Here is a 21,475-nt window from a genome sequence, read left to right on the forward strand (position 1 = left end):
GAGGTATGCAGCAAAGCATTTGTGAAGCCACAACACGCACAAACTTGAGGCGGATGGGTTATAACAGCAGAAGACCCCAACGGGTACCACTCATATCCACTACAAATAGGAAAAAGAGGCTACAATTTGCAAGAGCTCACCAAAATTGGACAGTTTGAAGACTGGAAAAATGTTCCCTGGTCTGATGAGTCTCGATTTCTGTTGAGACATTCAGATGGTCAATAGTGACAAATCGTACCAGCGTACTTTGAGGTGAAAATGTTTACCTTTGTACTTTGTACTGGGATTATTATACATTATGGGGACAAAATATCCACACAAGGATTGCAATATCTGAAATCGTTGTCCTTGTGGGAACAAGGAAAACAGCTTAATGTTTAGTAAATATATATATAATGTTTTTTTTTTGTTTTGTTTTTTTAACTTGTTAAGTTTTTTGAAAATGTAAAAATGCAGAAAGTTTTCTGTGATGGGTAGGTTTACAGTATAAAAATCATTGTCTTTGGAAATGCCCCATAAAACATAAGAACACAACATGTGTGTGTATATTTGAGCATATTATACAAATTGTATGCAACACTGTTTGTGTCCGTGACCTGACTGACAAATTCAGCAAGTACAGAAGGCCTATATACCTCGCTTCAGTCAGGTCTGAATGACACACGGAAACTTTGACGCTTTGTACAGTAGCTCACAGTACTACATGTGTAGGGCGGAGCTTCGCATGCAACATAACATTGACAGCGCAACTAGTTTGGTTTAGTCTGAAACTGCAGGAGCTACAGATGCTTCGACGCAGGGTTAATTCAGCTTAAGAACCTAGTCCGATTACCATGAAGACAGGAGGAGAAATCCCTCCGTGTCCACCGCTGAGCAACTGAAGAAGAGAAACGCCGTGAATGTGAATGTTTCCTCATGACAGCAGGAGTAACGTTAGAGATGCGAGCGTTGCTCTCGTGGGCTCTGTCTTCAGGGCGAGATAGCTAGACTTTTATAATCTTATCTTTAAGCCGTTTGTTATTCCTCCAATAAAGACCTGCGAGTGGGATTTCCGTCGTAAGATTAGACTTTTCTCCAGCTTGCTTCTTATCATGGAGACGTACACGGACGTCTTACTAGTCACTGCAAACGTTGGATCACTGTTTGACAATGTAAGTCGCCTGTTTACATTCCTTATTTTCCAGGTGGAGTATTACTCAACATCATAAATGAGTTAACGCGTAACGTTACGCAACCAATTATTTTTACTTTTATTTAAACACGTCTCTTTGCAACTGCACGCACTTGACTCCTGCTGTTCAACGCTATCTGTGTTTGCTTAGGTAACTTACTCTTAAAAACAGACGTTATATGAATATAGGTAGGCCAAATCACCCTCCTGGATAGCTGCGTTTTAAAAGGCTCCGAATGCGCTATATTTAAGTCTGTATAACTCAATATTAAGGGACTGTTAACAAGGGACGCCGCCATGCGTCATTCTGCGCTTTTTATTTTATTTTTTAATGTAAACACTGTATCTTTGACAGTTTCATTTTCAGCTTTGTGCGTCTCGTTTTAAGTCGCCGTATCTAGTTAAAAGAATTTCAACTTTTAAAACGCTTCTCGGGACGCCAGCGTTTTTATTAGCACTGCGTCTCGCTGTTTTTGAACGCAAGAACGCGTCCTGCGCGAGTGGCTCCGACGCTTCTCTCTCATCAGTGATAGACCTGGACTTTCTCATGCGGCTCCTCGATATCGCAGGGACTGCTGTGAACACACTTCAGGTTTTCTTCGCTCCACTGGGCCTTTAGCACACAAGTCCCCAGTCTAGAGTGATATCCTCTCCCATTCACTGTGTGCTGTCTGACAGCACCTCCCCACAGGTCTCTAACGACCTATCACACAGCGCGCGACCGGCCCTTGTGTGTGTTCAAATAAAACAGGAAACTGACAGCCTGTTGTTGTGATATGATTCAAAGCGTTACCGCGAAACTGAGGAGTTTAGCTGTTGCAACATCAGACTACTACAACAAACTCTGGCCTGCAATTATGAACTAGAATAAGACGGGAGAATGTTTGTCTACTGAAGAGAAAAAGATACGTGGGCTTTTATAATAAAGCGTGAAAAGTAGGCCTAAAGTTGGCATTACTGCGTGTGAATAAAAATGCAAAGTTGTTTTTATATTCTTTAAAACTGGAAGACCCATCCAATGTTATTAATAGTTTCACTAGTACTTATTCAAGTGATTTTTATGTGATGATTTAAAGTCACCATGAAATCAAAAAAAAAAAATGTTTATGTACTGTGTGTGTGGAATGTTGCAGTATTTATTACACATCATATTTTGTGTATAAGTAATGTGTTCTCATAATTTTTAAAGACCCACCATGGTGAAAATCTCATTTTTAATGTTGTTTATTTGTCTATGTGTTGTAATACAGTGTTTTAAGACAAACCACATGCAAATTCATCAGTCAACTGTCCAAAGGCTGTTTCAAAAACGTGGTTTGAAATCAAGTAGGTTTCTGCAGGAGAATAGGAGTTACCAGATCAGTAGACGAGGCCAAAAACAGAGCGGCGTTTTCGATCGCGTCACCTGATTTGTCCACATCACAGTGAGGGTTTAGGGGTGGGGTCGGGTTGGGTGAAGGGCATCATTTTCATTTGATGATTTATAAACACCTACCAGTTTGGAAACACCCAATTTTGTTCCACGAAATCGCCCTTGTCCTCTACGTCACAAATATGTTGTTACCAATTCCGTCAACATATGGCTGGGCTTTAGCATATCATTTACTATGCTAGTATGAAGCAGAGGAGTGTCAAAAGAAGTCAGGTCCTAGTACATTTAATGTTGATATTTTTGTTTTGTACGTTTGTTAATATGCCGGGTGAATTATGTATATGATATTACAATGTAATGACGAACTATGCCTTTCTCCACTGACGTGCTAAGTTGTTCAAAGCGTTTCTAAGGATACTGATTTTTAGAAGGCAGACTGAAATGGCGGGTAACACTTTATTTGAAGGGGTGTGCATAAGACTGACATGACACTGTCATAAACATGACATAACACCTGTCATGAACATGAAGGAGTCTTTATGAATGTTTACATTAAGTGTCATTCGGTAAATTATGACACTTTTAATGCAAAGTTGTCATTGTTTAAAATGTCTTCGTTATGACAACTTGACATTAACAAAGACAAAAAATGCCTTTGTTATGACAACTTGACATTAACCAAGAAATCATAACCTGTCACAAATATGACATAACAGGTCTAATTATCAAACTTATAGAAGTTATTTAGCTTTGTGTTAACTTTACCCTGTCATATGTTATGGTTGGTTTTAACTTTGGTTGTCATGACACCAATATAATTGTGTGACATGAATATTTTACTTGTCCTCAAGTAAAGTGGAAAACATTGTACTAGTTATAAAGGTGTCATTAAGGGTTATTACACTGTCAAATGCTTTAACAACAGTGTCATTAATATTTCCCCTTACCTCAAGTAAAGTAGAACATGTTGGACTAGTTATAATTTCTTGGTTAATGTCAAGTTGTCATAACAAAGACATTTCTGTCTTTGTTAATGTCAAGTTGTCATAATCAAGACATTTCTGTCTTTGTTAATATCAAGTTGTCATAATCAAGACATTTTTGTCTTGGTTAATGTCAAGTTGTCATAACAAAGACATTTTAAACAATGTCAACTTTGCATTAAAAGTGTCATAATTTACCGAATGACACTTAATGACAACGGTCATAAACATTCGTAAAGACTCCTTCATGTTCATGACAGGTGTTATGTCATGTTTATGACAGTGTCATGTCAGTCTTATGCACACCCCTTCAAATAAAGTGTTACCATCAAGGTTCTACTTCTTCTGAATCAGTTTCTGGTTCAAACATAAAATTGGCTGCTGTATAACCCAGTATTTCCACGTGCCATCGTGTAGCTTTTACTACAGTAAAGTTGATCGAGTGGATCAGGTATTCTGGGCTTGTGTGAATGAGCAGAGGCGGGGCTAATTTGTAAATTCATGGGTTAAACGAAGCAGTTGTAGAGTTACATTAATCCTATTTTAATGCATGAAGAAATTATTTTCACAAATGATCAAAGATGAGTTTTAAGGGATAGCATTATTGACTGCAGTAGGACTTTAAAAAAAAAAAGACATCTCTTCTCTTCTCTGATAGGGGTTTTCAATGTGAGGAAGAATAACCTGTCACTCATGAGATGGCAGTAGTAAACCACAACCATCCAATCAATTCTCGATAGACAAAAACAAGTCCCAACCTGCAGTTTTTCTTGTTCACAATGTCTCAATTATTGGGAAGAAAAGACTGACAACTTATGTGTTATTCCAATATCTCTCTTCTCTCCGATCACGGTCTTGCCTAAACTGTTCTCTCTAATAAAGGACAAAAATGTTGCTTGATAATATTAGTATAAAAATGAATTGTAGATAGTTTTAAAGAATAAAGGTCAAAGCCTGACACAGTGTGCTCAGTCGACTAGGCAAACCATGATAACTTAAAACTTGAAAATCTCCATAAGTGATGGTGGACAGTGGATATTTTGGCGAAAAAAACAATGGTTAAAAAGACTGTATAAGTTTAATGCCAGCACCAGGTGATATCATATTATGCTAACTTCAACCATAGACAGTAGACAAGTCTCACATGCAACAGTAAGACACTTTTAACTCTTTCACCAGCACCGCAGCATTTTTGATCATTTTCACAAAACACTATAAATAGCAACATTTTAAACAAAATACTTGTTTTTGTCAAAGACCGGGTCAGATTCAGAACGATAGATTGTGTCCATCAACACTCCCAAAGCTTCACAGGGGTATACCTCATCCTGTGTTGACATTTCATTCAGTAGCATTTGGCAGTTTTAATTTATATGCTTTTTAATGTTTTACGTCAAGTGCTTTTTACAATACAGATTGTATCAAAGCAGCTTCACAGTGATAACATGAAAATAATACTACACAGATCAAAAATATTGTTAAATATTAAATCTCCAACTTAAAAGTCCCCAACTAAGCAAGCCAAAAGCCAAGGCAACAGTGGCAAGGAATCAAAACTCCATCAGGTGATTGAATGGAGAAAAAACCTTGGGAGAACCCAGGCTCAGTCGGGAGCCAGTTCTCATCTGGCCAACGAAGGAACAGTGATTACAAAACAAATTGGATCGAAACATTAAGAGTATTTGTCCAATTCCATCTGTTTGTAAGTCGAAGTAATCACGCCGGTCTGGAAACGAGTTGTTGAGGATCAGTGCCGATGAGGCCGGCACTTAAGGATGAGTCGGGATGGGTCCAGGCGCAGGTCCACGATGGAGGGTCCCTCGGGATAAACAGAGGGTCCCTCGGGATAAACAGAGAAACTAATATTAGTGTAGGTGCCATCCTTCTTATGATGTACCAAGTACATCAGGATTTACGAGACGTGTTCCCGGTTCCGGCTGATCTAAACTATGCAGCCTAATTAAAAATTTGTATTTGTTATACAACCTGGACCTGGACCCATCCCGACTAATTACAAATTTGTATTTGTTATATGATCTTGTTCGCTTACATGTGCGTAAGCAATGCTTTTTTCCCTTGTTTTTGGATCTTGAGATACTATACTATTTCAGAAGATTTGTAATGGCATCCCCCCACCATATAACAGTGAAAACATGGATTGCTGTAAACTTATGTCAAGTGTGGTAAAAGAGTTAAACTGGACTGAACTTTTAGCTCAATTTCTTCAACAAGTTTTTAACGTAAGTAGTTTGTCCAAGCGCTAAAGGCATGATTGATACCATGTCAAATCATGAGGCTTGATGAGGTGAAGGATTCGTCTACTTTTCGAAATAGTTAGATTTACAGATGTTAAAACTGGATAGAAAACTAATGCCCACGGTCCGTTGGCTGAACGTCTGATGCATATGGCACACTTATCTAGAAACGCTTCAGGAGTTTCAAAGTCATCATCTGATTGGTTGAATTCAACAGGATGTCAGGGAGACGTGTGTGTTGCGTTTATTTAAAGCTACACTGTGTGATTTTTACCCCCATCAAGCGGTGAAAATGTATATGACCATCCAGTGAATATTAGTTTCTGTTCCTCTCAATTCCAATTTCGTTTTAACTCCTACGGTGGCCAATGTAGTCCAAGATTAACATGGCATTCAGTTCGACCTCGTCCATGAGTGTTAACTCAAACGTAAACGCGAAAGGCGAAGCTTGAATTAACGGATAGCTTGAATTATTCAGTTCCTTCTGCTGTCTGTCTGAACTGTCTGAAGGTCCAACAACCCCCTATATCCATTGTTGCTTTATGTTTGTTGTTTAGGTGTTTTGTGTTTAGAAATGTAAATCTAGTTAAAATCTTGCTATAGAGATAATTTTGCCTCAAACTATATGTGTTCAGCCCAGTCTTTCTGGAGTTTTGTTTTAGTTGTATTTGTTAGAGCATTGATTGGCTTCATTGTGTGTATGGACTATGGAGGACTGAGGCTGCAAGTGGAAATTTGGCCCCGTACCCAGTTTCCTCAGGCCATGTTTGGCTGAGAAAAAGCACATGTCACAGCCCATTGTGACTGTAAACAGATGAATATCTTTTCCCAAAGTACTTCAACCTTTCGTCGCTTCTTTTTTTGAATAGGTCAGTAGAAATGTTGTAGCATACTTCCAAAAATGGTTACATTTTTCTTATCCAGAAGGGTTTACCAGACCTTTTAAGTTTTCAAGATCCTTGAGTTTGGTGTATTTAGCTGGGATTCATCATGTCTAATGAGGTGATAACATTAAGTGGAAGGGTGTATCGCACAGAAAATGCTTAATGTCAGCATTTCCTTAAAGCATTGAGCCAACAGTAAGTAGAGACAATTGGTGCTAATGGTTTCTATGATCCACTTAGACTGAGGGATTGAAACTTGACGGGCCAGAAAGTCATAAGAAAATGTTTAAATATTCCATGTGACTACAGTGGCTCAACTATAAGTTTATCAAGCGACGAGAATACTTTTTGTGAAAAAAAACAAACAAAAATAATGGCTTTATTCGACTATTCCTTTTCTTCCTTGTAGGCCTGAGACGAGAGTTCAAGAGATTTCCAAGACGCATGCGCGAGAACTGCGATCTTTTTTTACTCCGTCTTGTTCAGTTCTCGCGCATGCGTCGCGGAAATCTCTTGAACTCTCGTCTCAGGCCTACAAGGAAGAAAAGGAATAGTCGAATAAAGTCGTTATTTTTGTTTGTTTTTTCGCACAAAAAGTATTCGCGTCCCTTGATTAACTTATACTTGAGCCACTGTAATCACGTGGAATATTTAAACATTTTCTTCAATGACTTTCTGGGCCGTCAAGTTTCGATCCCTTAGGCAGCCTATGTAGCAGTGATCCACCTCTCAAATTTAATCAAAAATATCTTCACTTGTGTCCCGAAGATGAACGAAGGTCTTACGGGGTTGCTACAGCATGGGGGTGTCACCACCCTTGGACTGTCTGTGTTTTGATTCATCACGTGGTCCCCTCGTCTGAGTTCTCCGCCCTCATCTGTTTCCATGGACACTAATCACCTCCCGCACAGCTGACTGTCATTTGTTAATCATCTTCACTGTGTATTTAAGTTCCTGCCTGTCTTCACTCCCTTGTCCGGTATTGTTTGTGGTTTACACGCTGTCTTCCTGTCTGCCTGTTCCTGAACCTCCGATCATTAAAGTTATATGTTGATTCTACTCTCCTCGTCGTCTTCCTTGGACTCCCTCGTGACAGAATACCGGACCAAAACCTCAAGATGAACATCGATTTCATCAATCTCGCCGAACTATCATTAGATTTTGTTTCGTTTTCCAGAGACTTTGTTTCACTTGCACTCTCCAGTCCCCTAGATGACGAAACCCTGAAGACCCTGTTCTGGATCGGGGCCACCTACCACCAGCACGTCGACCTCCCAGACACCTCCAACCTGGACTGGAAGGAGGCCGTTTCCCGGTGTCTGGAGAGCGTCGACGCCCGATCCAGAACACTGCCAGACCCAGAGCCGGAATTACCACCCTTGACCGCGGAGATCTCGTGCGTGCCCCCCGCAGACGGAGAGCTACCACCCGCCGCGACGCGTCAACCAGTGCCCGAGACGAAGAGGACAGAGTTGACCCTCGCCCCGGAGGAGGAGCTCCAACAGGAGTCTGACCAGGGGTGTGAGTCCACTACATCTGCGGACGAGGGGACTAATTTCCTGGAACTGGAGGACTGGCTGATGAAACCCAGGACACTGGATATCGTTCCCGCCCTATCCCACCCGTCATCGGCATCTATTTCATATTTTCAACCATCCTGTGATGACTTCTGTCCTGCCGTCTGTCTGATTCACTCCATCCCATCACCGTTCCCAGTCAGTCCTCCAGCCTCGCCGCTGCTGGATGTGCGCAGCCCTGCACCATCTCCGTGGGGAGTCCCCGACGTCGAGCGGCAGGTCAGCCCACCATCTGCAGCGCCGGTGTTCGAGGATCCCACGGCTTCGCCTCCAGCCTCGGTCCTCGGCACTCCATCTCGGTCAGTCGACCTGCCGGCTCCGTCTTGGCTCCTCCCACCTGCGCCTCCGCCGGAGACCCTCAAGACATCGGCTGCAGCGGGTTCCCTCGTCCTGCCGGCTTCCCCTTGGTCAGTCGTCACTCTGCCTGCGCCACGGACTTGCGGTCAGTCTGCTACGCTTGATCCCTCCACCTCTTCGGCTTCAGCGGGCTCCTCCTTCCCTGTGGTGTCTCCTCTGTCCTCCCTCACTCCACCTCCACCTCAGCTCTCGGGCACTCTGGCTACGGCTCCAGCGCTCGTCGCCGCGACGTCGCCGGGGTCTCCTATACCGGTGACGTCGCTGGAGTCCACCGGCTCTCCGTCTACGCCGAGAGATCCTGCCACCGAGTCTCCGTCGGTCATCCCCCAGCTACCGTCAGTCCCCTCGCCATCTGGTTTCTTCCCTCCGTCTTCTCTGCCATCGGCTGTCGGTACTGGGAGGCTCTGGGTCTGCGCCACCGCGCCATCCCCATCAAGGCCGCCAGGGAATCGTCATCGTCCCCTCACCGTTCCGTCACTCCAGCCTCTCGTCTGTGATTCACCATCGTCTCGTCCTTCACCTGAACCTCCCCCGGCTCCCCCTCCGTCATTTTGCCACGGCGCGAGGTCGCGCCTTGCCGGAGGGGGGCGATCGGTCACCACCCTTGGACTATCTGTGTTTTGATTCATCACGTGGTCCCCTCGTCTGAGTTCTCCGCCCTCATCTGTTTCCATGGACACTAATCACCTCCCGCACAGCTGACTGTCATTTGTTAATCATCTTCACTGTGTATTTAAGTTCCTGCCTGTCTTCACTCCCTTGTCCGGTATTGTTTGTGGTTTACACGCTGTCTTCCTGTCTGCCTGTTCCTGAACCTCCGATCATTAAAGTTATATGTTGATTCTACTCTCCTCGTCGTCTTTCTTGGACTCCCTCGTGACAGGGGGTGAGTAATTAATAACTTAATTTTCATTTTTGGGTAAACTAACCCTTTAAGGACTCTATAGCGTGTTTTCATAAACTATCTTGTATTTCTTGTGCTGTCATTGCTGAGCAACAGTTTGCAGAGGATCTTGCCAAACTAGTTAAAGTAAATACACTTATGGCAAATTACTTGAATTACAACAATTTCGTTTTTGCATATTTAAGTGAAAGTCCCTGTAAAGTCAAAATTAAGTATGTGTTCTGAGTTTGTCACACCACAGAAAAATGTGTAATTAGCCACCCAGCCAAATTTGAATGATAAAAAAAGCCGGTAAGTACTTAAAATAAGCTATCAAAATCATGAAAAAAATGAGCAGATTCTCTGCTCTCAAACGCTGGGGGCGTGTCCGCTGGCTGCGCTGAAACCACGCCCATTCACGGGAAAGCTGTTGACGGTGATATTAGCTGATTAGCTTTTGGAGACGGTAGGATGAACACTGAGGCGGGAGATCGTCGTTTCGGCCCCGTTCACCAGTAACAGCGGATTATCAGTGAATCCAAGTTGTCTCTGAGGAAAGTTTATAAAATGATCCAGTGTAAAACGAGCACTACAGAGGCGGGTGTTGGCGGTGATCCTCAGGTCTTCATCAAGGTATAGGCTCTCTAAAAACCTCTTCTTGATGTGATCGTTTTTAAGGGAATTTAAATGAAGATACCGATCTGTTTTGTACATGATCGCATCCAGGTAGTAGCCCATGCATGTCTGTGTCGAAGGCATAGCTAGCTAGAAAACTGTAGGCTCAGCTGTAGTAACTAATAGTACTGACAGTCATTAGCGATTGAGCGGTGAATCCGAATGTGTTCGGGGAGTGTGTGTGGAGAGAGGGAGATGCGTCATGAAATAGGGGGGTGTCCAGCAGCTCATGGGTTCCAGTGCGTCACGGAGCCCGGTTTTAGCCCCGCCCAATTATGGTGAAAAACTGTTTAACGGTCTAACTCCACATTTCAGTACTTCACAGTTCACAGACTTTGTAATATGTTTTAGCAATACATATGTAACATTTATAATGTGTTTAGAACTTTTTTGTAGAATTGCCTTTACTGGGACTTGAAGTATATTTCTGGCGAAAAACTCTTGTCAATGCCCTTTTGTTATGCAATGAGTGTTTCAGCAATGAGTGATCGTTTTTTTTTTAAAACTGATGGCTTCTTTTTGGAGAGTTGAACGTGTACGTATATCAGATACAATCTTACATTTATGCAGCCTGTGATGGAATAACCGAATGCATATATGTGCAACTATATCTGATGAACTCTTTATCAACGCTTCATCAGAGCTGGTTAAACCTTTCTTGTCTCTCTGTCATTGTCCCATATAGATACTGCATTTAAAAGTATGCTTATTCAATGAAATTAGTTCTATGCTATTTTAAGTCAATCGTAAGGAGCAGGCAACAGGAAATGATGCATTGTAAATTTAGGAAATCCTCTTGAGAGTTGAAATGAAGGAAGTTTCCATTGGCCTCCCCACCCTTTCAAATTCAGTGGAACTTCGAAAACAAAGATAGTGAACGACGGTCCATAAAAGGCCTTTATAAGATCAAAGTAACATTGTAAATTGCATCAGATGCAATTCTATTCTGGGCCCTGTCAAATTCACTACACGCAGGGTCTGCTGTTTCCATCCATTCTTCACGGCTGTGCAGTCAAATTCTCGTGACCTGGTTTCACTGCATGCTTGACAGCCTGAGGAAGGGAGTGGTCTATGTTGACTTTTTTTTAGTGGTCATTGCATCAAAGAGACACAAAAGGAAATGAAACTGCAATATGTTAAGCAGTAGCCTATGCTTTAGACAACCCGCAGACAGACTGGCAGTGGTCTGCCCTCTATCACGGTTCTCTAATGAACTTTGAAAATTCCTGTGCCTTACTATTCTGATTCTGTGTTGAGTTCTGCTTCAGGAATCTCAGACTTGTGGTTATCATATAGCAGGGGCACATATCTGTGACACTGATAAAACTGGTCTGTTTTGTAGCAACCAGTGTTATTAGGAAGTAGATACAGATATATTTAAATATGTTGTGTAACATTTAGTCATCTGTGGCTGATGTTTGTTTTAAAAAAAAAATAAATAAAAAAAATTACTAAATCCATGAGCTGTGGCGTGAACGAATTACAAATACTCGTGTTACTGTTGTTAAGTGGGGAGGTTTTATTATCAGAAATTGTACTTTTTAAGTAGAAAATGGGTCAAGCCCAAAATGGGTAAACTTTAAATAGTCTTAAAGGAGTAGTTCACTTAAAAAAAAAAAAAACTTTGCTGATCATTTACTCAACTCCATGTCATCCAAGATGTCCATGTCTTTCTTTCTTCATTCGAAAAGAAATTAAGGTTTTTGATGAAAACATTCCAGGATTTTTCTCCATATGATGCACTTCAGTGGGAACCAAATGGTTCAAGGTCAAAAAGACACTTTCAGTGCAAACTGCAAACTGTTCAAAGGGCTTTAAACGATTCCAGACCATGAATAAGGGTCTTATCAAGCGAAACGATCGCTCATTTAAAAAAACAACAATGTTTAAGTTTTATAAGCTCAAATGCTTGCTTGGCTCTCCTGTTCGAACTCATTCGAATGAAACTAAAAGAAACGTCTCGGTTACAGGGAACGGAGACGTGTCGTCGGGGAGTTTCCTGACGAATTGGGCTCCCTATTCTTCAGGGAACTCCCCGACGACACGTTGGAGTTCCCAGGACGAAAGGGAACCTTAATTTCTTTTCAACTGAAGAAAGAATGACATGGATATCTTGGATGACATGGGGGTGAGTAAATTATCAGCAAAAGTTTTTTTTTTTTTAAAAAAAAACTACTCCTTTAACCACAAATTATTGGTCAGGAAATAAGCCAAATTTAAGCAAATGCACTTCTTAAAAAGCCATTGCTCTCTCAGAAAAACATCAAAGACAATTTTTTTTGGCAGAATATGGGAAGTTTGATTCTGAGTGGTTCTAAAGAGTTGTGTGGAGTGATGAATCACAATGAAACGCGAGTTTATGCTCCAGTGTTATCGGAAGTCTAGTGAGAAATGTAATAATAAATGCACCTCCACCACAGTGAATTATGGAGGAAGAGGTTCATTGGGAGCATTTTTGGCTGCTGGTATTGGTGAGCTACTTCACTGTGAAAATCATTTACAATCGAGTACAAGGGAATAGTGCATAATGGCTTGCTTCCCACAACTGAAAAGTTATCTAAAGAGGAATGATCGGATGCTATTTTTCAACAAGACAATGCTCCTGCCAAAATGCAAAGGCAACCAAGAAGTAGCTTGACCATAAATCAGGATCATGATCAGAGTCCAGATTTGAATCCTATTGTAATTTGGTCTCGCAATAAATTTAAACTAACTTGGAGACATTTTTCAACTACTTGTGAACTGGTTGAAGGCACTATGTTAAGTTATTGTATATACAGTATAGATAAATTGATAGTACTTTATGTACTGTATTTATGTAATTCTTGCTTTATTTCCAGGCAAGGGACCATTAAAAGACGACTAAATATTTAGCCATTTTTGTCTTGGCCCATTTCTTGTTTTATTTTTATTTTCATCCATCAATGTGATAACCGATCTTGTGGCTTCAATCGAGATCAGCTTCTTCCTCTAATTTGAAGTATGATGTTAAGGTAAATTTCAGATTCCTGCTTACTAAATGACTGTAGATAAGCGTATATAAGTCCTCCAAGTGCCATGTTCAAAATGCGGTAAATTCCCACACCCATTTATTTACTTCAGCCACCTTTTTCCTATGCCCCATTATGCTTTGCGTGAATTATGGGAGTAACTTCCATTAAACTATAAACAAAAATGTGTACATTGTACAATGAAGTGACATATTCTACACACCCTTCAACCATCAAACGTTAAAAGTAAATTTAATAGTGTAAAAGCATTAACAAATTACTACAGCAGACAATGAATAACCCCAAAAAAGCATGCTATTTCATTACGGACGTGTTAAATATCACTTTAGTAATATTTGTCTGTATTATGTTACTAATGTTGGCTTAATCAAAAATGTTCATTGAGTGATAATATTTCATAGGGGATCATCACGCTGATACGTAGGACTTCCGGATTCAGTGAACTTTGTGCACTGCCACTTCCGTTGAATGACCGATCTCGCTGGCGAACTGATGACGGACAACACTAAGTTTATTTATAAGGCATCCCTGGTAAATTATCAAGCTGATTCACTAAAGTGCTGGCAGCAAACAAACATGCTACCTTTTTTTATTTTAAAGTTTTAATCCAGTTCTTCCTGATACTCAATTCAGTCGGGAATCCATGAAAACTTACGTAGGGTTGGCGTTGTTGGTTAGATTTGCAAAGTGGAACAGAGCAGTGACATATATAGCCTTCGTCTCAGGCATTGTTGAACTGCGTCGGAAGTGGACATGCACAAAGTTGACAAATCCCGGCCATGAAGCCCGGAAGCGTGATAATCCCCTATTATCACTTAATGAACAAATACTGTTGTTGCTTTAGAAATTCCCTGCTAATAGGGATTAATAGGGATAATTAAATGATCCAGTTAGGTAAAAAGGGGAGAGAATGATATTTTAAAGCATCTGTGTAAAAGCAAACCTGGAAAGAGACGTGAGGATTTTGGGAGAAACCGAGAGATTCTTAGTGCATTCCAGTGAATCATTCATGGGATATTTCGTACAGTAAACCAGGAGAGCAGTTCTATTAAATACAAAGAGAAAATAATGATGAGGAAAAGAATGCAGATGACTGAAGAGAGCTCATGCCACAGATATGCTTGTGATACCAGATCACATTAAATATCATATACCAAGAATTACATTTTTCTGACATCTGAAAATAAATCTTGGGAACAGCGTTAAAAACACATTTGAACTACAGATCCCTAATTTCATCCATTTTCAGAAGGCCAAACAAAGGGTTTACACAGCGTCTCCACGTCATGAAGACAACAATTAATTCACCGAAGGCTCATCTTTTTTCTTTTCAAATGCCTTTGGCCGGGCATTATAATAATATTTCATATGTGGACTTCAATCGAGGTGTTTTAGGCAGGTCAGGATCAGTGTTCTCTGTTTGATAGATTAAATTCTTTTGTGGGAGACTATGAGCTTTTTAACTTTGCTGATATTATACATGCACAAACAGATATATTACGCACTAAAGGAAAAGTAAAACACTACTTAACACTACTTTGTACAAAGTACAATGTTTAAAAGTGTACTTTGAAATGTCGAATTAAAAGTTTTATGTTGAAGTGTTTTCAACTTTTCCTTTAAATGTTTGAAAGAACACTTATTTTAAAAGTTTTAAGTTCTTATTATTTTTACTGTAGTGTGTTATTCAATGTTACATTTATTATCATATCACATACGTAAAAAAGCAAGTTGAGCTAATTAGATTTCAGTTCAATTTAAACTGTAATAAATGATTTTTCATAATTGATAGAATAATTTAGTAATTAAGTGTACAAAAACATGATTGTGGTGAGCAGGACGAGGCCGAGGGCCACGTGAAAGCGGCGGCGTGATTAATGATGAGCGACACCTGTGAGACGCACCGGTCTCTCACAGAGGAGCGGAGGCATAAAGGAGGAGCGACAACAGTGAAGAGGGAGAGAAAGGCCTGTTCCTTTCTCCCTCCTTACTGTCGTTGCTCCTCCTTTATGCCTCCGCTCCTCAATTACCCCTTTTCCACTGAAAAAAGAACTGGTTCGGAACTGGTGCTGGTTCAAAGTTGGTTCGGAGTTGGTTGAACTTGCGAACCCGTTCAGAACCTGTTTGTTTTTCCACTGACTAGAGCGCCCAGGGAACGTCGTTGTTACGTCACTGTGCACGTCGCTAGAAACTAGAGCCAGACCGATATATCGGCCGACCGATATTATCGGCCGATATTAGGCATTTTCCAAACTATCGGTATCGGCAGTTATAATGGCCGATAAATGAATATTTAAAAAATAAAATAAAAACGGACGAAACACGCTTGAACCATGTCATGAGTGTTGGAGTTGAATAGTTTGTCCACCAGAGGGCACTCTACACAGTCCCTGTTTAGTTGGCAACACTCGCGGAGTTGGTCACGATACATACATTGCTTGAATAACAATTAAAAGAACATCCCCATCAGTTCTCTTAACTCAAATAAGCATGACAGAATTTGTGACTATCATGTCCAGTTTAAAAAATAAATAAATAAAATATCGGCCGATATATCGGTATATCGGATTTTAAAACCAATATTTGTAAGAATTTGTAAATATTTGTAAAATGTGTATCGGTATCGGCATTCAAAATCCTTTATCGGTCGGGCTCTACTAGAAACGCTTGCAAGTACATTGCTTTGGGATTATCTCTAACTCCTGTACCAAGAAAACTTTAAAAACTATTGAAATATGTAAGTCTTTTAATCTTTTCGTTTGATATGTAATCTTTTCTGATAAGTTATGTACCCCTGTAATTGTGTCTTTTTTCTTTCCATTTATTTGTTCTATATCGTGACTGTTTTCTTCTTTGCTTATGTTTCAAATAAAATAAATAAATAAATAAAAACGCTTGCGCGTTTCTGCAGGTTCTCCTGGCTTTGCGATGGTCAGAAAATATGTTTAGAACACATCTAAACCCGCCCCAGCCCCCGACGTAAACATGACGTGCTAAAAGAACGGTTCTAGTCCAGCAAAGAGTTGGTGCCGCTTTGGAACCAGTTCTCCTGGCTGAGAACCGGCTCTTTGGCCGTCGAAACACAAAGAACTGGTTCGCGCGCAGGCACCGGCTCTGAACCGGCTCTCAAAATGCTTTGGTGGAAAAGGGGCTTGTGAGAGATACGAAACCGGTGCGTCTCACAGGTGTTGCTCATCATGTCGCACCTCGTGCCGTTCTCTCACAGCCATCGGCCTCGTCCTGTTTGCCACTATGACATTCACAGTTAAACAAGTATGTTAAAGTCTACTTCTTTTTCACAGCTGTGTGTTTGAAATGTCTGAATTGCTACAAAATATCACATGTCTGAAATATGTTATTGAACCTAGTTCTCAATATCAGCTCCCTCCTGAACCCATTTCATGTTTTAGAGCTATAGGGCCTAATTCCTTTACCTACTCTCCTAAATGCAAGGCATTTCTGCTATGCATGATTTGCAAGAATCTTTATGAAAACTCATTTCATCTGAAAGACAATGGGCCCTATCTTGCACCCGGCGCAAATGACTGTACACAAAATCGTTCCTATTTTGCACCCGCGCAAAGCGTACTTTTCTCTCCACAGATGCACGTCGGTAAACTAGGAAATGAACTTGCGCTCCCTGGGCGGTTCGCCACAAAAAGGAGGCATGTTTTGGCACCATTACAATAGCACATTCCTTAGTGCTATTTTGCAGTTCCAGAAAACAATTCCACCACTGACCAGAAAAAAAACCTGGTTTAAAGTCAGTGGCGTGTTGCGCGTTGTTCATAATGCTATTTTAAGCACGCATTTTTGGCCATAATGTAGCGGGTGCACAACGCGCATACACTTTGATTCTCTCATCAACGAGGATGCAGCAGTTTTTATTTTTGCAAATCATACATTATAACAAGGAAATATATTAACACATGAGGGAAATTATTGTGATGTCCATGAAGATATTATATAAGAAATTAAGACCTAAATCTAGCTTACACATTTACCCAATTTTTTAAGGCTAACTGATGTAATGACGGATCAGACCTGTTTGCCCAATAATGGCAAGACACAACCAGGGAAAAAAAAATCTGAAGAATGTGAAATCATCTGGTAAATCTGCCATTATAATAACAATTTGCTATGCAACATGCGCATCTGCTGTTTAAGGATATGTTGGATGACGGTCTGATTTCGCCCAAACCACTCCTAGGAATAATGAAGCTATTTCAGACCAACCGCTTTAAACTTGTGTCGGGTGCAAGAGTCATTTATTCTGCCAGTAAAATAGCAACAGCGCCCAAGACCCACAACACCCACAAAGTTTCTTTGATACTTTCGTTTTAGATCGTTAAATTAGGGCCCTCTATCTAATAGGTATTTTGAAATAGACCACAGTCTGGATAAATCAAATAATATAAGCAGAGGTTGAGGCTTACCCCTATTTAGATTGGTCTAACAACACTCTGTTGTTCTAAATGGAAAACCCCATTATTAGCCTCTACATTCTATGTATACATGACTAATGCCAATGTGTTAGTCAGAGCTCTAAAACTTCAGATGAACAGTATGTTAATCCATTACTAACCCGAGTGTAGACTTGATGTGTTATGGACTTAACGTAAACGTTAACGTAATCTACTAGATTTAATAATTTCAGAGTAAGTCGGAATAAATCCAAATCAGTTTATATCTCAATTACATAAACAATTCAAAGATAATGCTCTGGAATTATGAATAAAAGATGCATTCCTGACAAAAATAGTATACATAATTCAGTGTCTGAAAGACTTTCTCAACATTTATTTAAATACCTAGACCAAGACAAAACATCCCCCCATTGTGGTGCATGAACTTACAAAAGGAATTTGCATTGACTATGGTAATAGACCTTGGGGGTTTGCACCTTGTCAGGGAACTGAATGTAGTTTGGATGAAGGACTCTGGGAAAGGGGCGCATCCACCATAGTAAACAAAGTATCTCTTAACTCTTGAAATCTTTATTACCTTTTGGTTAACTTCTGTCGAGATGAGACCATTGTACCAGTCACACTGAGACATTTTAAATGATACCAAACGGGACTGTTAATTCATTTGCATTGACATAGAACATTTTTATAATTTATATAAGAGAAGAATGTGTAAAATTAGGAAGTGGCGGAGAAGTAACAAATGTGGGAGGACAGGAGGGAAAGTAGATTTCTTGCAACTTCACGGGTGTGTTAACACTATTAACACTTAGTGCTGCATTTGATACAATTGACCATAAAATTATTTAAAATAGACTTGAATATGACGTTGACATTAGTGGAATTGCATTAGCATGGTTTAAATAATACTTATCTGACCGTTATCAGTTTGTTGCATTAAATTAAGAGATGTCTTATCGATGAAAAGTTCAGTACTGCATACCACAAGGCTCAGTATTAGGACCGCTGCTGTTCACTCTTAGGAGATATCATTAGGAAACATGGAATTAGTTTTCACTGTTATGATGATGATACTCAGCTCTATATTTCTTCACGCCCCAACGAAACGCTGCAATTCACACTAGTAATTTCCTCTCACTTAATTCTGAGAAAAAAAAAAACAGATTCTAATTATTGGACAAAAACACTTAATGGCTGTTCTGTCAAGTCTTCGTTGTCATTTAAGAACCTGGGTGTGCTCTTTGATATCAATTGTTCATTTAAAAAAAGTCACGTGTCTAGTATCTGTAAAAACACATTTTGCCATCTTAAAAATATATCTAAATTAAAACAAATCTAATATCTAATGAACAAACTACAGATGGTCCAGAATGCAGCAGCTACTTTAAAAATATTGCTGATTACTTACAAAGCTCTTAATGGTTTAACTCCCCAGTACTTGAGCGAGCCCTTAACTCATTATAGTCCTTCATGTCTATTGCGATTTCAAAATTCCGGCCAGTTAATAATACCTAGAATATCAAAATCGACTTATGGCGGTAGATCCTTTTCCTATTTAGCACCAAAACTTTGGAACAGTCTTCCTAACATAACATTGTCCGGGAAGCCGAAACACTCTATCAGTTCAAATCTAGACTAAAAACACATCTCTTTGACCTAGCATACACATAACACATTATGGACTTCTATAATTCAATGTTAGGCTGCATAGACTAGGTCCGTCGGAACCAGGAACACTTCCCGTAAATCCTGATGTACTTGTTGTTACATCATAAGGAGGATGGCGTCTATGCTAATATTAGTCTATCTGTCTATTCTGAGGTTTAACGCAGTCCACCGGATCCAGGCCGTATCCAGATCTGACGAAGGACACAACGGCAATGCAGTCCTAAAGTGTCACTAGTCCCTCCCTGTGAAGGCCTCATTCCCTTTACCTCTGTCTGTACAGATAAATTTTTTTTGGGATAATTCCGTTTTAGGTGGCTATGCAGAAGCGATACAATTTTTTGTGTTATACATTTTTCAAGGATTCTACCTTGGAACCTGTTTAATGGTTTGCATCGTTCTCGAGCCACCAAGCACTGTTTTGTGCAAATGAGCGGCCGGATTGTATTAAGGGTTTACCGTTAGAAGTGTTAGCGGCCCCTAAGTTCATAACCAATGATCGTTGTGACGGAAGTGAATCAATTAAAACTAACTAGCAGGACAATAACTTTATATTTTTGCTGCTGTAAAGCCAATTACTTTAATTGTCAATATGTTACTTTTATTGTTAAAATCGCTATATATAATATAAGGTGACTAAGGGGTTATCAAGACAAATACCTGTATGTGTTTGTGTTGTCAATATATCAGGAGATCAACATATCTGAGGTTGTGTTTCTCTTAAAAGGCCATTCACATAGGTTTATTTTTCTAAAAAAAAAAAAAAAAGTTTAACACTGTGCTTTTATAAAAACATTTGCTCTGTTTGTTTGTGCATCTCAACCAGGTCCATATGTTTTTTTAATTCAAGCTAATCTCTTTCACTTTATAATTACATGCTTAGTTACAGTATTGTCTTAAAATTGAGCCTGCAGCATATTGTTTATGATATTGAAACAGTACCTTTACTTTTCATAGATTGATGTCTAAAGGATCGGACTTAATCGTATTTGAAACCTGCTTCTCAAAGCCTTCAGATAAAAGAACGGTTTATTTTTTTAACAACATTTTCCACCAGTACACACGCACACACTCACTCACTTTAAAACGGTTTTTGCTTTCAGTTCTTAAATTATTCATGCAGTTTTTTAAATGTTCATGTTTTTCTTTGTTCAAAATCTTGCCGTTTCCTTGCTAACACACAATCTAGCTTCATTCTTAAATGCAGCTGCATATACGTCATCATGTTTATACTATTATATTTGTTATTATATGCATTTGTTCTTGTCCAGTTTGGTAAAGGTGTTAGAGTAACTCAGTAATCTAATGAGAGGGATGTATTGTACTTTCACCCCATGGATGGATGTCAACATTCAGACTCTAGTCTTAATGATATATCGCTTCACAGCTGCTTTATTGTTTTATTATCATTTAAAATTCAGCTGTGAAATACAAAGTAAATGTGCAAAGTGCATAACACACCTCAAGTCTATCTGTATGTCTGTCTAGAGAACTAAAATAACACTTGTTATTACTGGACTGGTTTGAGAAAGAACTTCAGTGACACCTTTACCTGTAATGGCACAATCAAAGCGCTCAAACTTAATATCTCTGAATTGAGATCCATTATTACCCAGTAAATGTAATCCACAATGCAGTTCAAAGCTTAAAGCAGTGGCTATTACCTGACTATGTTATTAGTATTATTAAAGTGCCCTAACAGGGAAATCTGGTTCTTTTTTTCACAGGTGGGTGAAATTGAAGGAGACTGGCTGCGAGAGTTCTTCACGGTGAGTTTGATGCTTTTCACGTGTCTCTCATTCAAACACTCACATCTGAGGTTGCTCTATAGTAGAAAAACTAAACAACACAAGGTTCTTCTTTTTTTATCCTTTTTTTATTCCATTTCTTCGTCTAAGCTCCCCATCTGTTCAAACCTGCTATAAACACACACACACATTTGCAGAGTGAACTTTACTCGGCCACTGTAAACCTAAAGGTGTTTGTCTCATTTATACAACCTGTCTTTGGAACACCATTAAATCATGTTATGTTATATCTGCTGTCACGTTGTGAGCAAAACGAAGTTGAATCACAGATTTAATGATTTCCCTGCTGGAAAATCTCGGCATCTAACGCATGTAAAATCTGTTACCTTGTATTTGAATTGTCTGTGGTTGTCTTTTTGCCTGGTGACATTATTTGTGCAACTTCATCAAAGATAGCAATAAAGTTT

General features: G+C 39.8%; 1 protein-coding gene across 2 annotated transcripts in view; it reads left to right on the forward strand.

Moving 5' to 3' along the window:
- The first annotated feature begins 718 nt into the window (after window positions 1–718).
- Window positions 719–21,475, forward strand: part of inpp5l (inositol polyphosphate-5-phosphatase L) — a 47,047-nt gene continuing 26,290 nt past the window's right edge. Inside the window, exons 1-2 of one of the 2 annotated variants that reach the window (XM_089119399.1) lie at window positions 719–1,151; window positions 20,988–21,029. In XM_089119399.1, the coding sequence (XP_088975525.1) occupies window positions 1,092–1,151; window positions 20,988–21,029 (102 nt within the window). In that variant the 5' untranslated portion in view covers window positions 719–1,091. The remainder of the gene's footprint in view (window positions 1,152–20,987; window positions 21,030–21,475) is intronic. The other variant, XM_039682782.2, reaches the window with a different exon arrangement.

This window comes from Pimephales promelas, chromosome 14, assembly GCF_988280905.1.
Source record: "Pimephales promelas chromosome 14, fPimPro1.hap1.1, whole genome shotgun sequence".
Classification (NCBI taxonomy): Eukaryota; Metazoa; Chordata; class Actinopteri; order Cypriniformes; family Leuciscidae; genus Pimephales; species Pimephales promelas.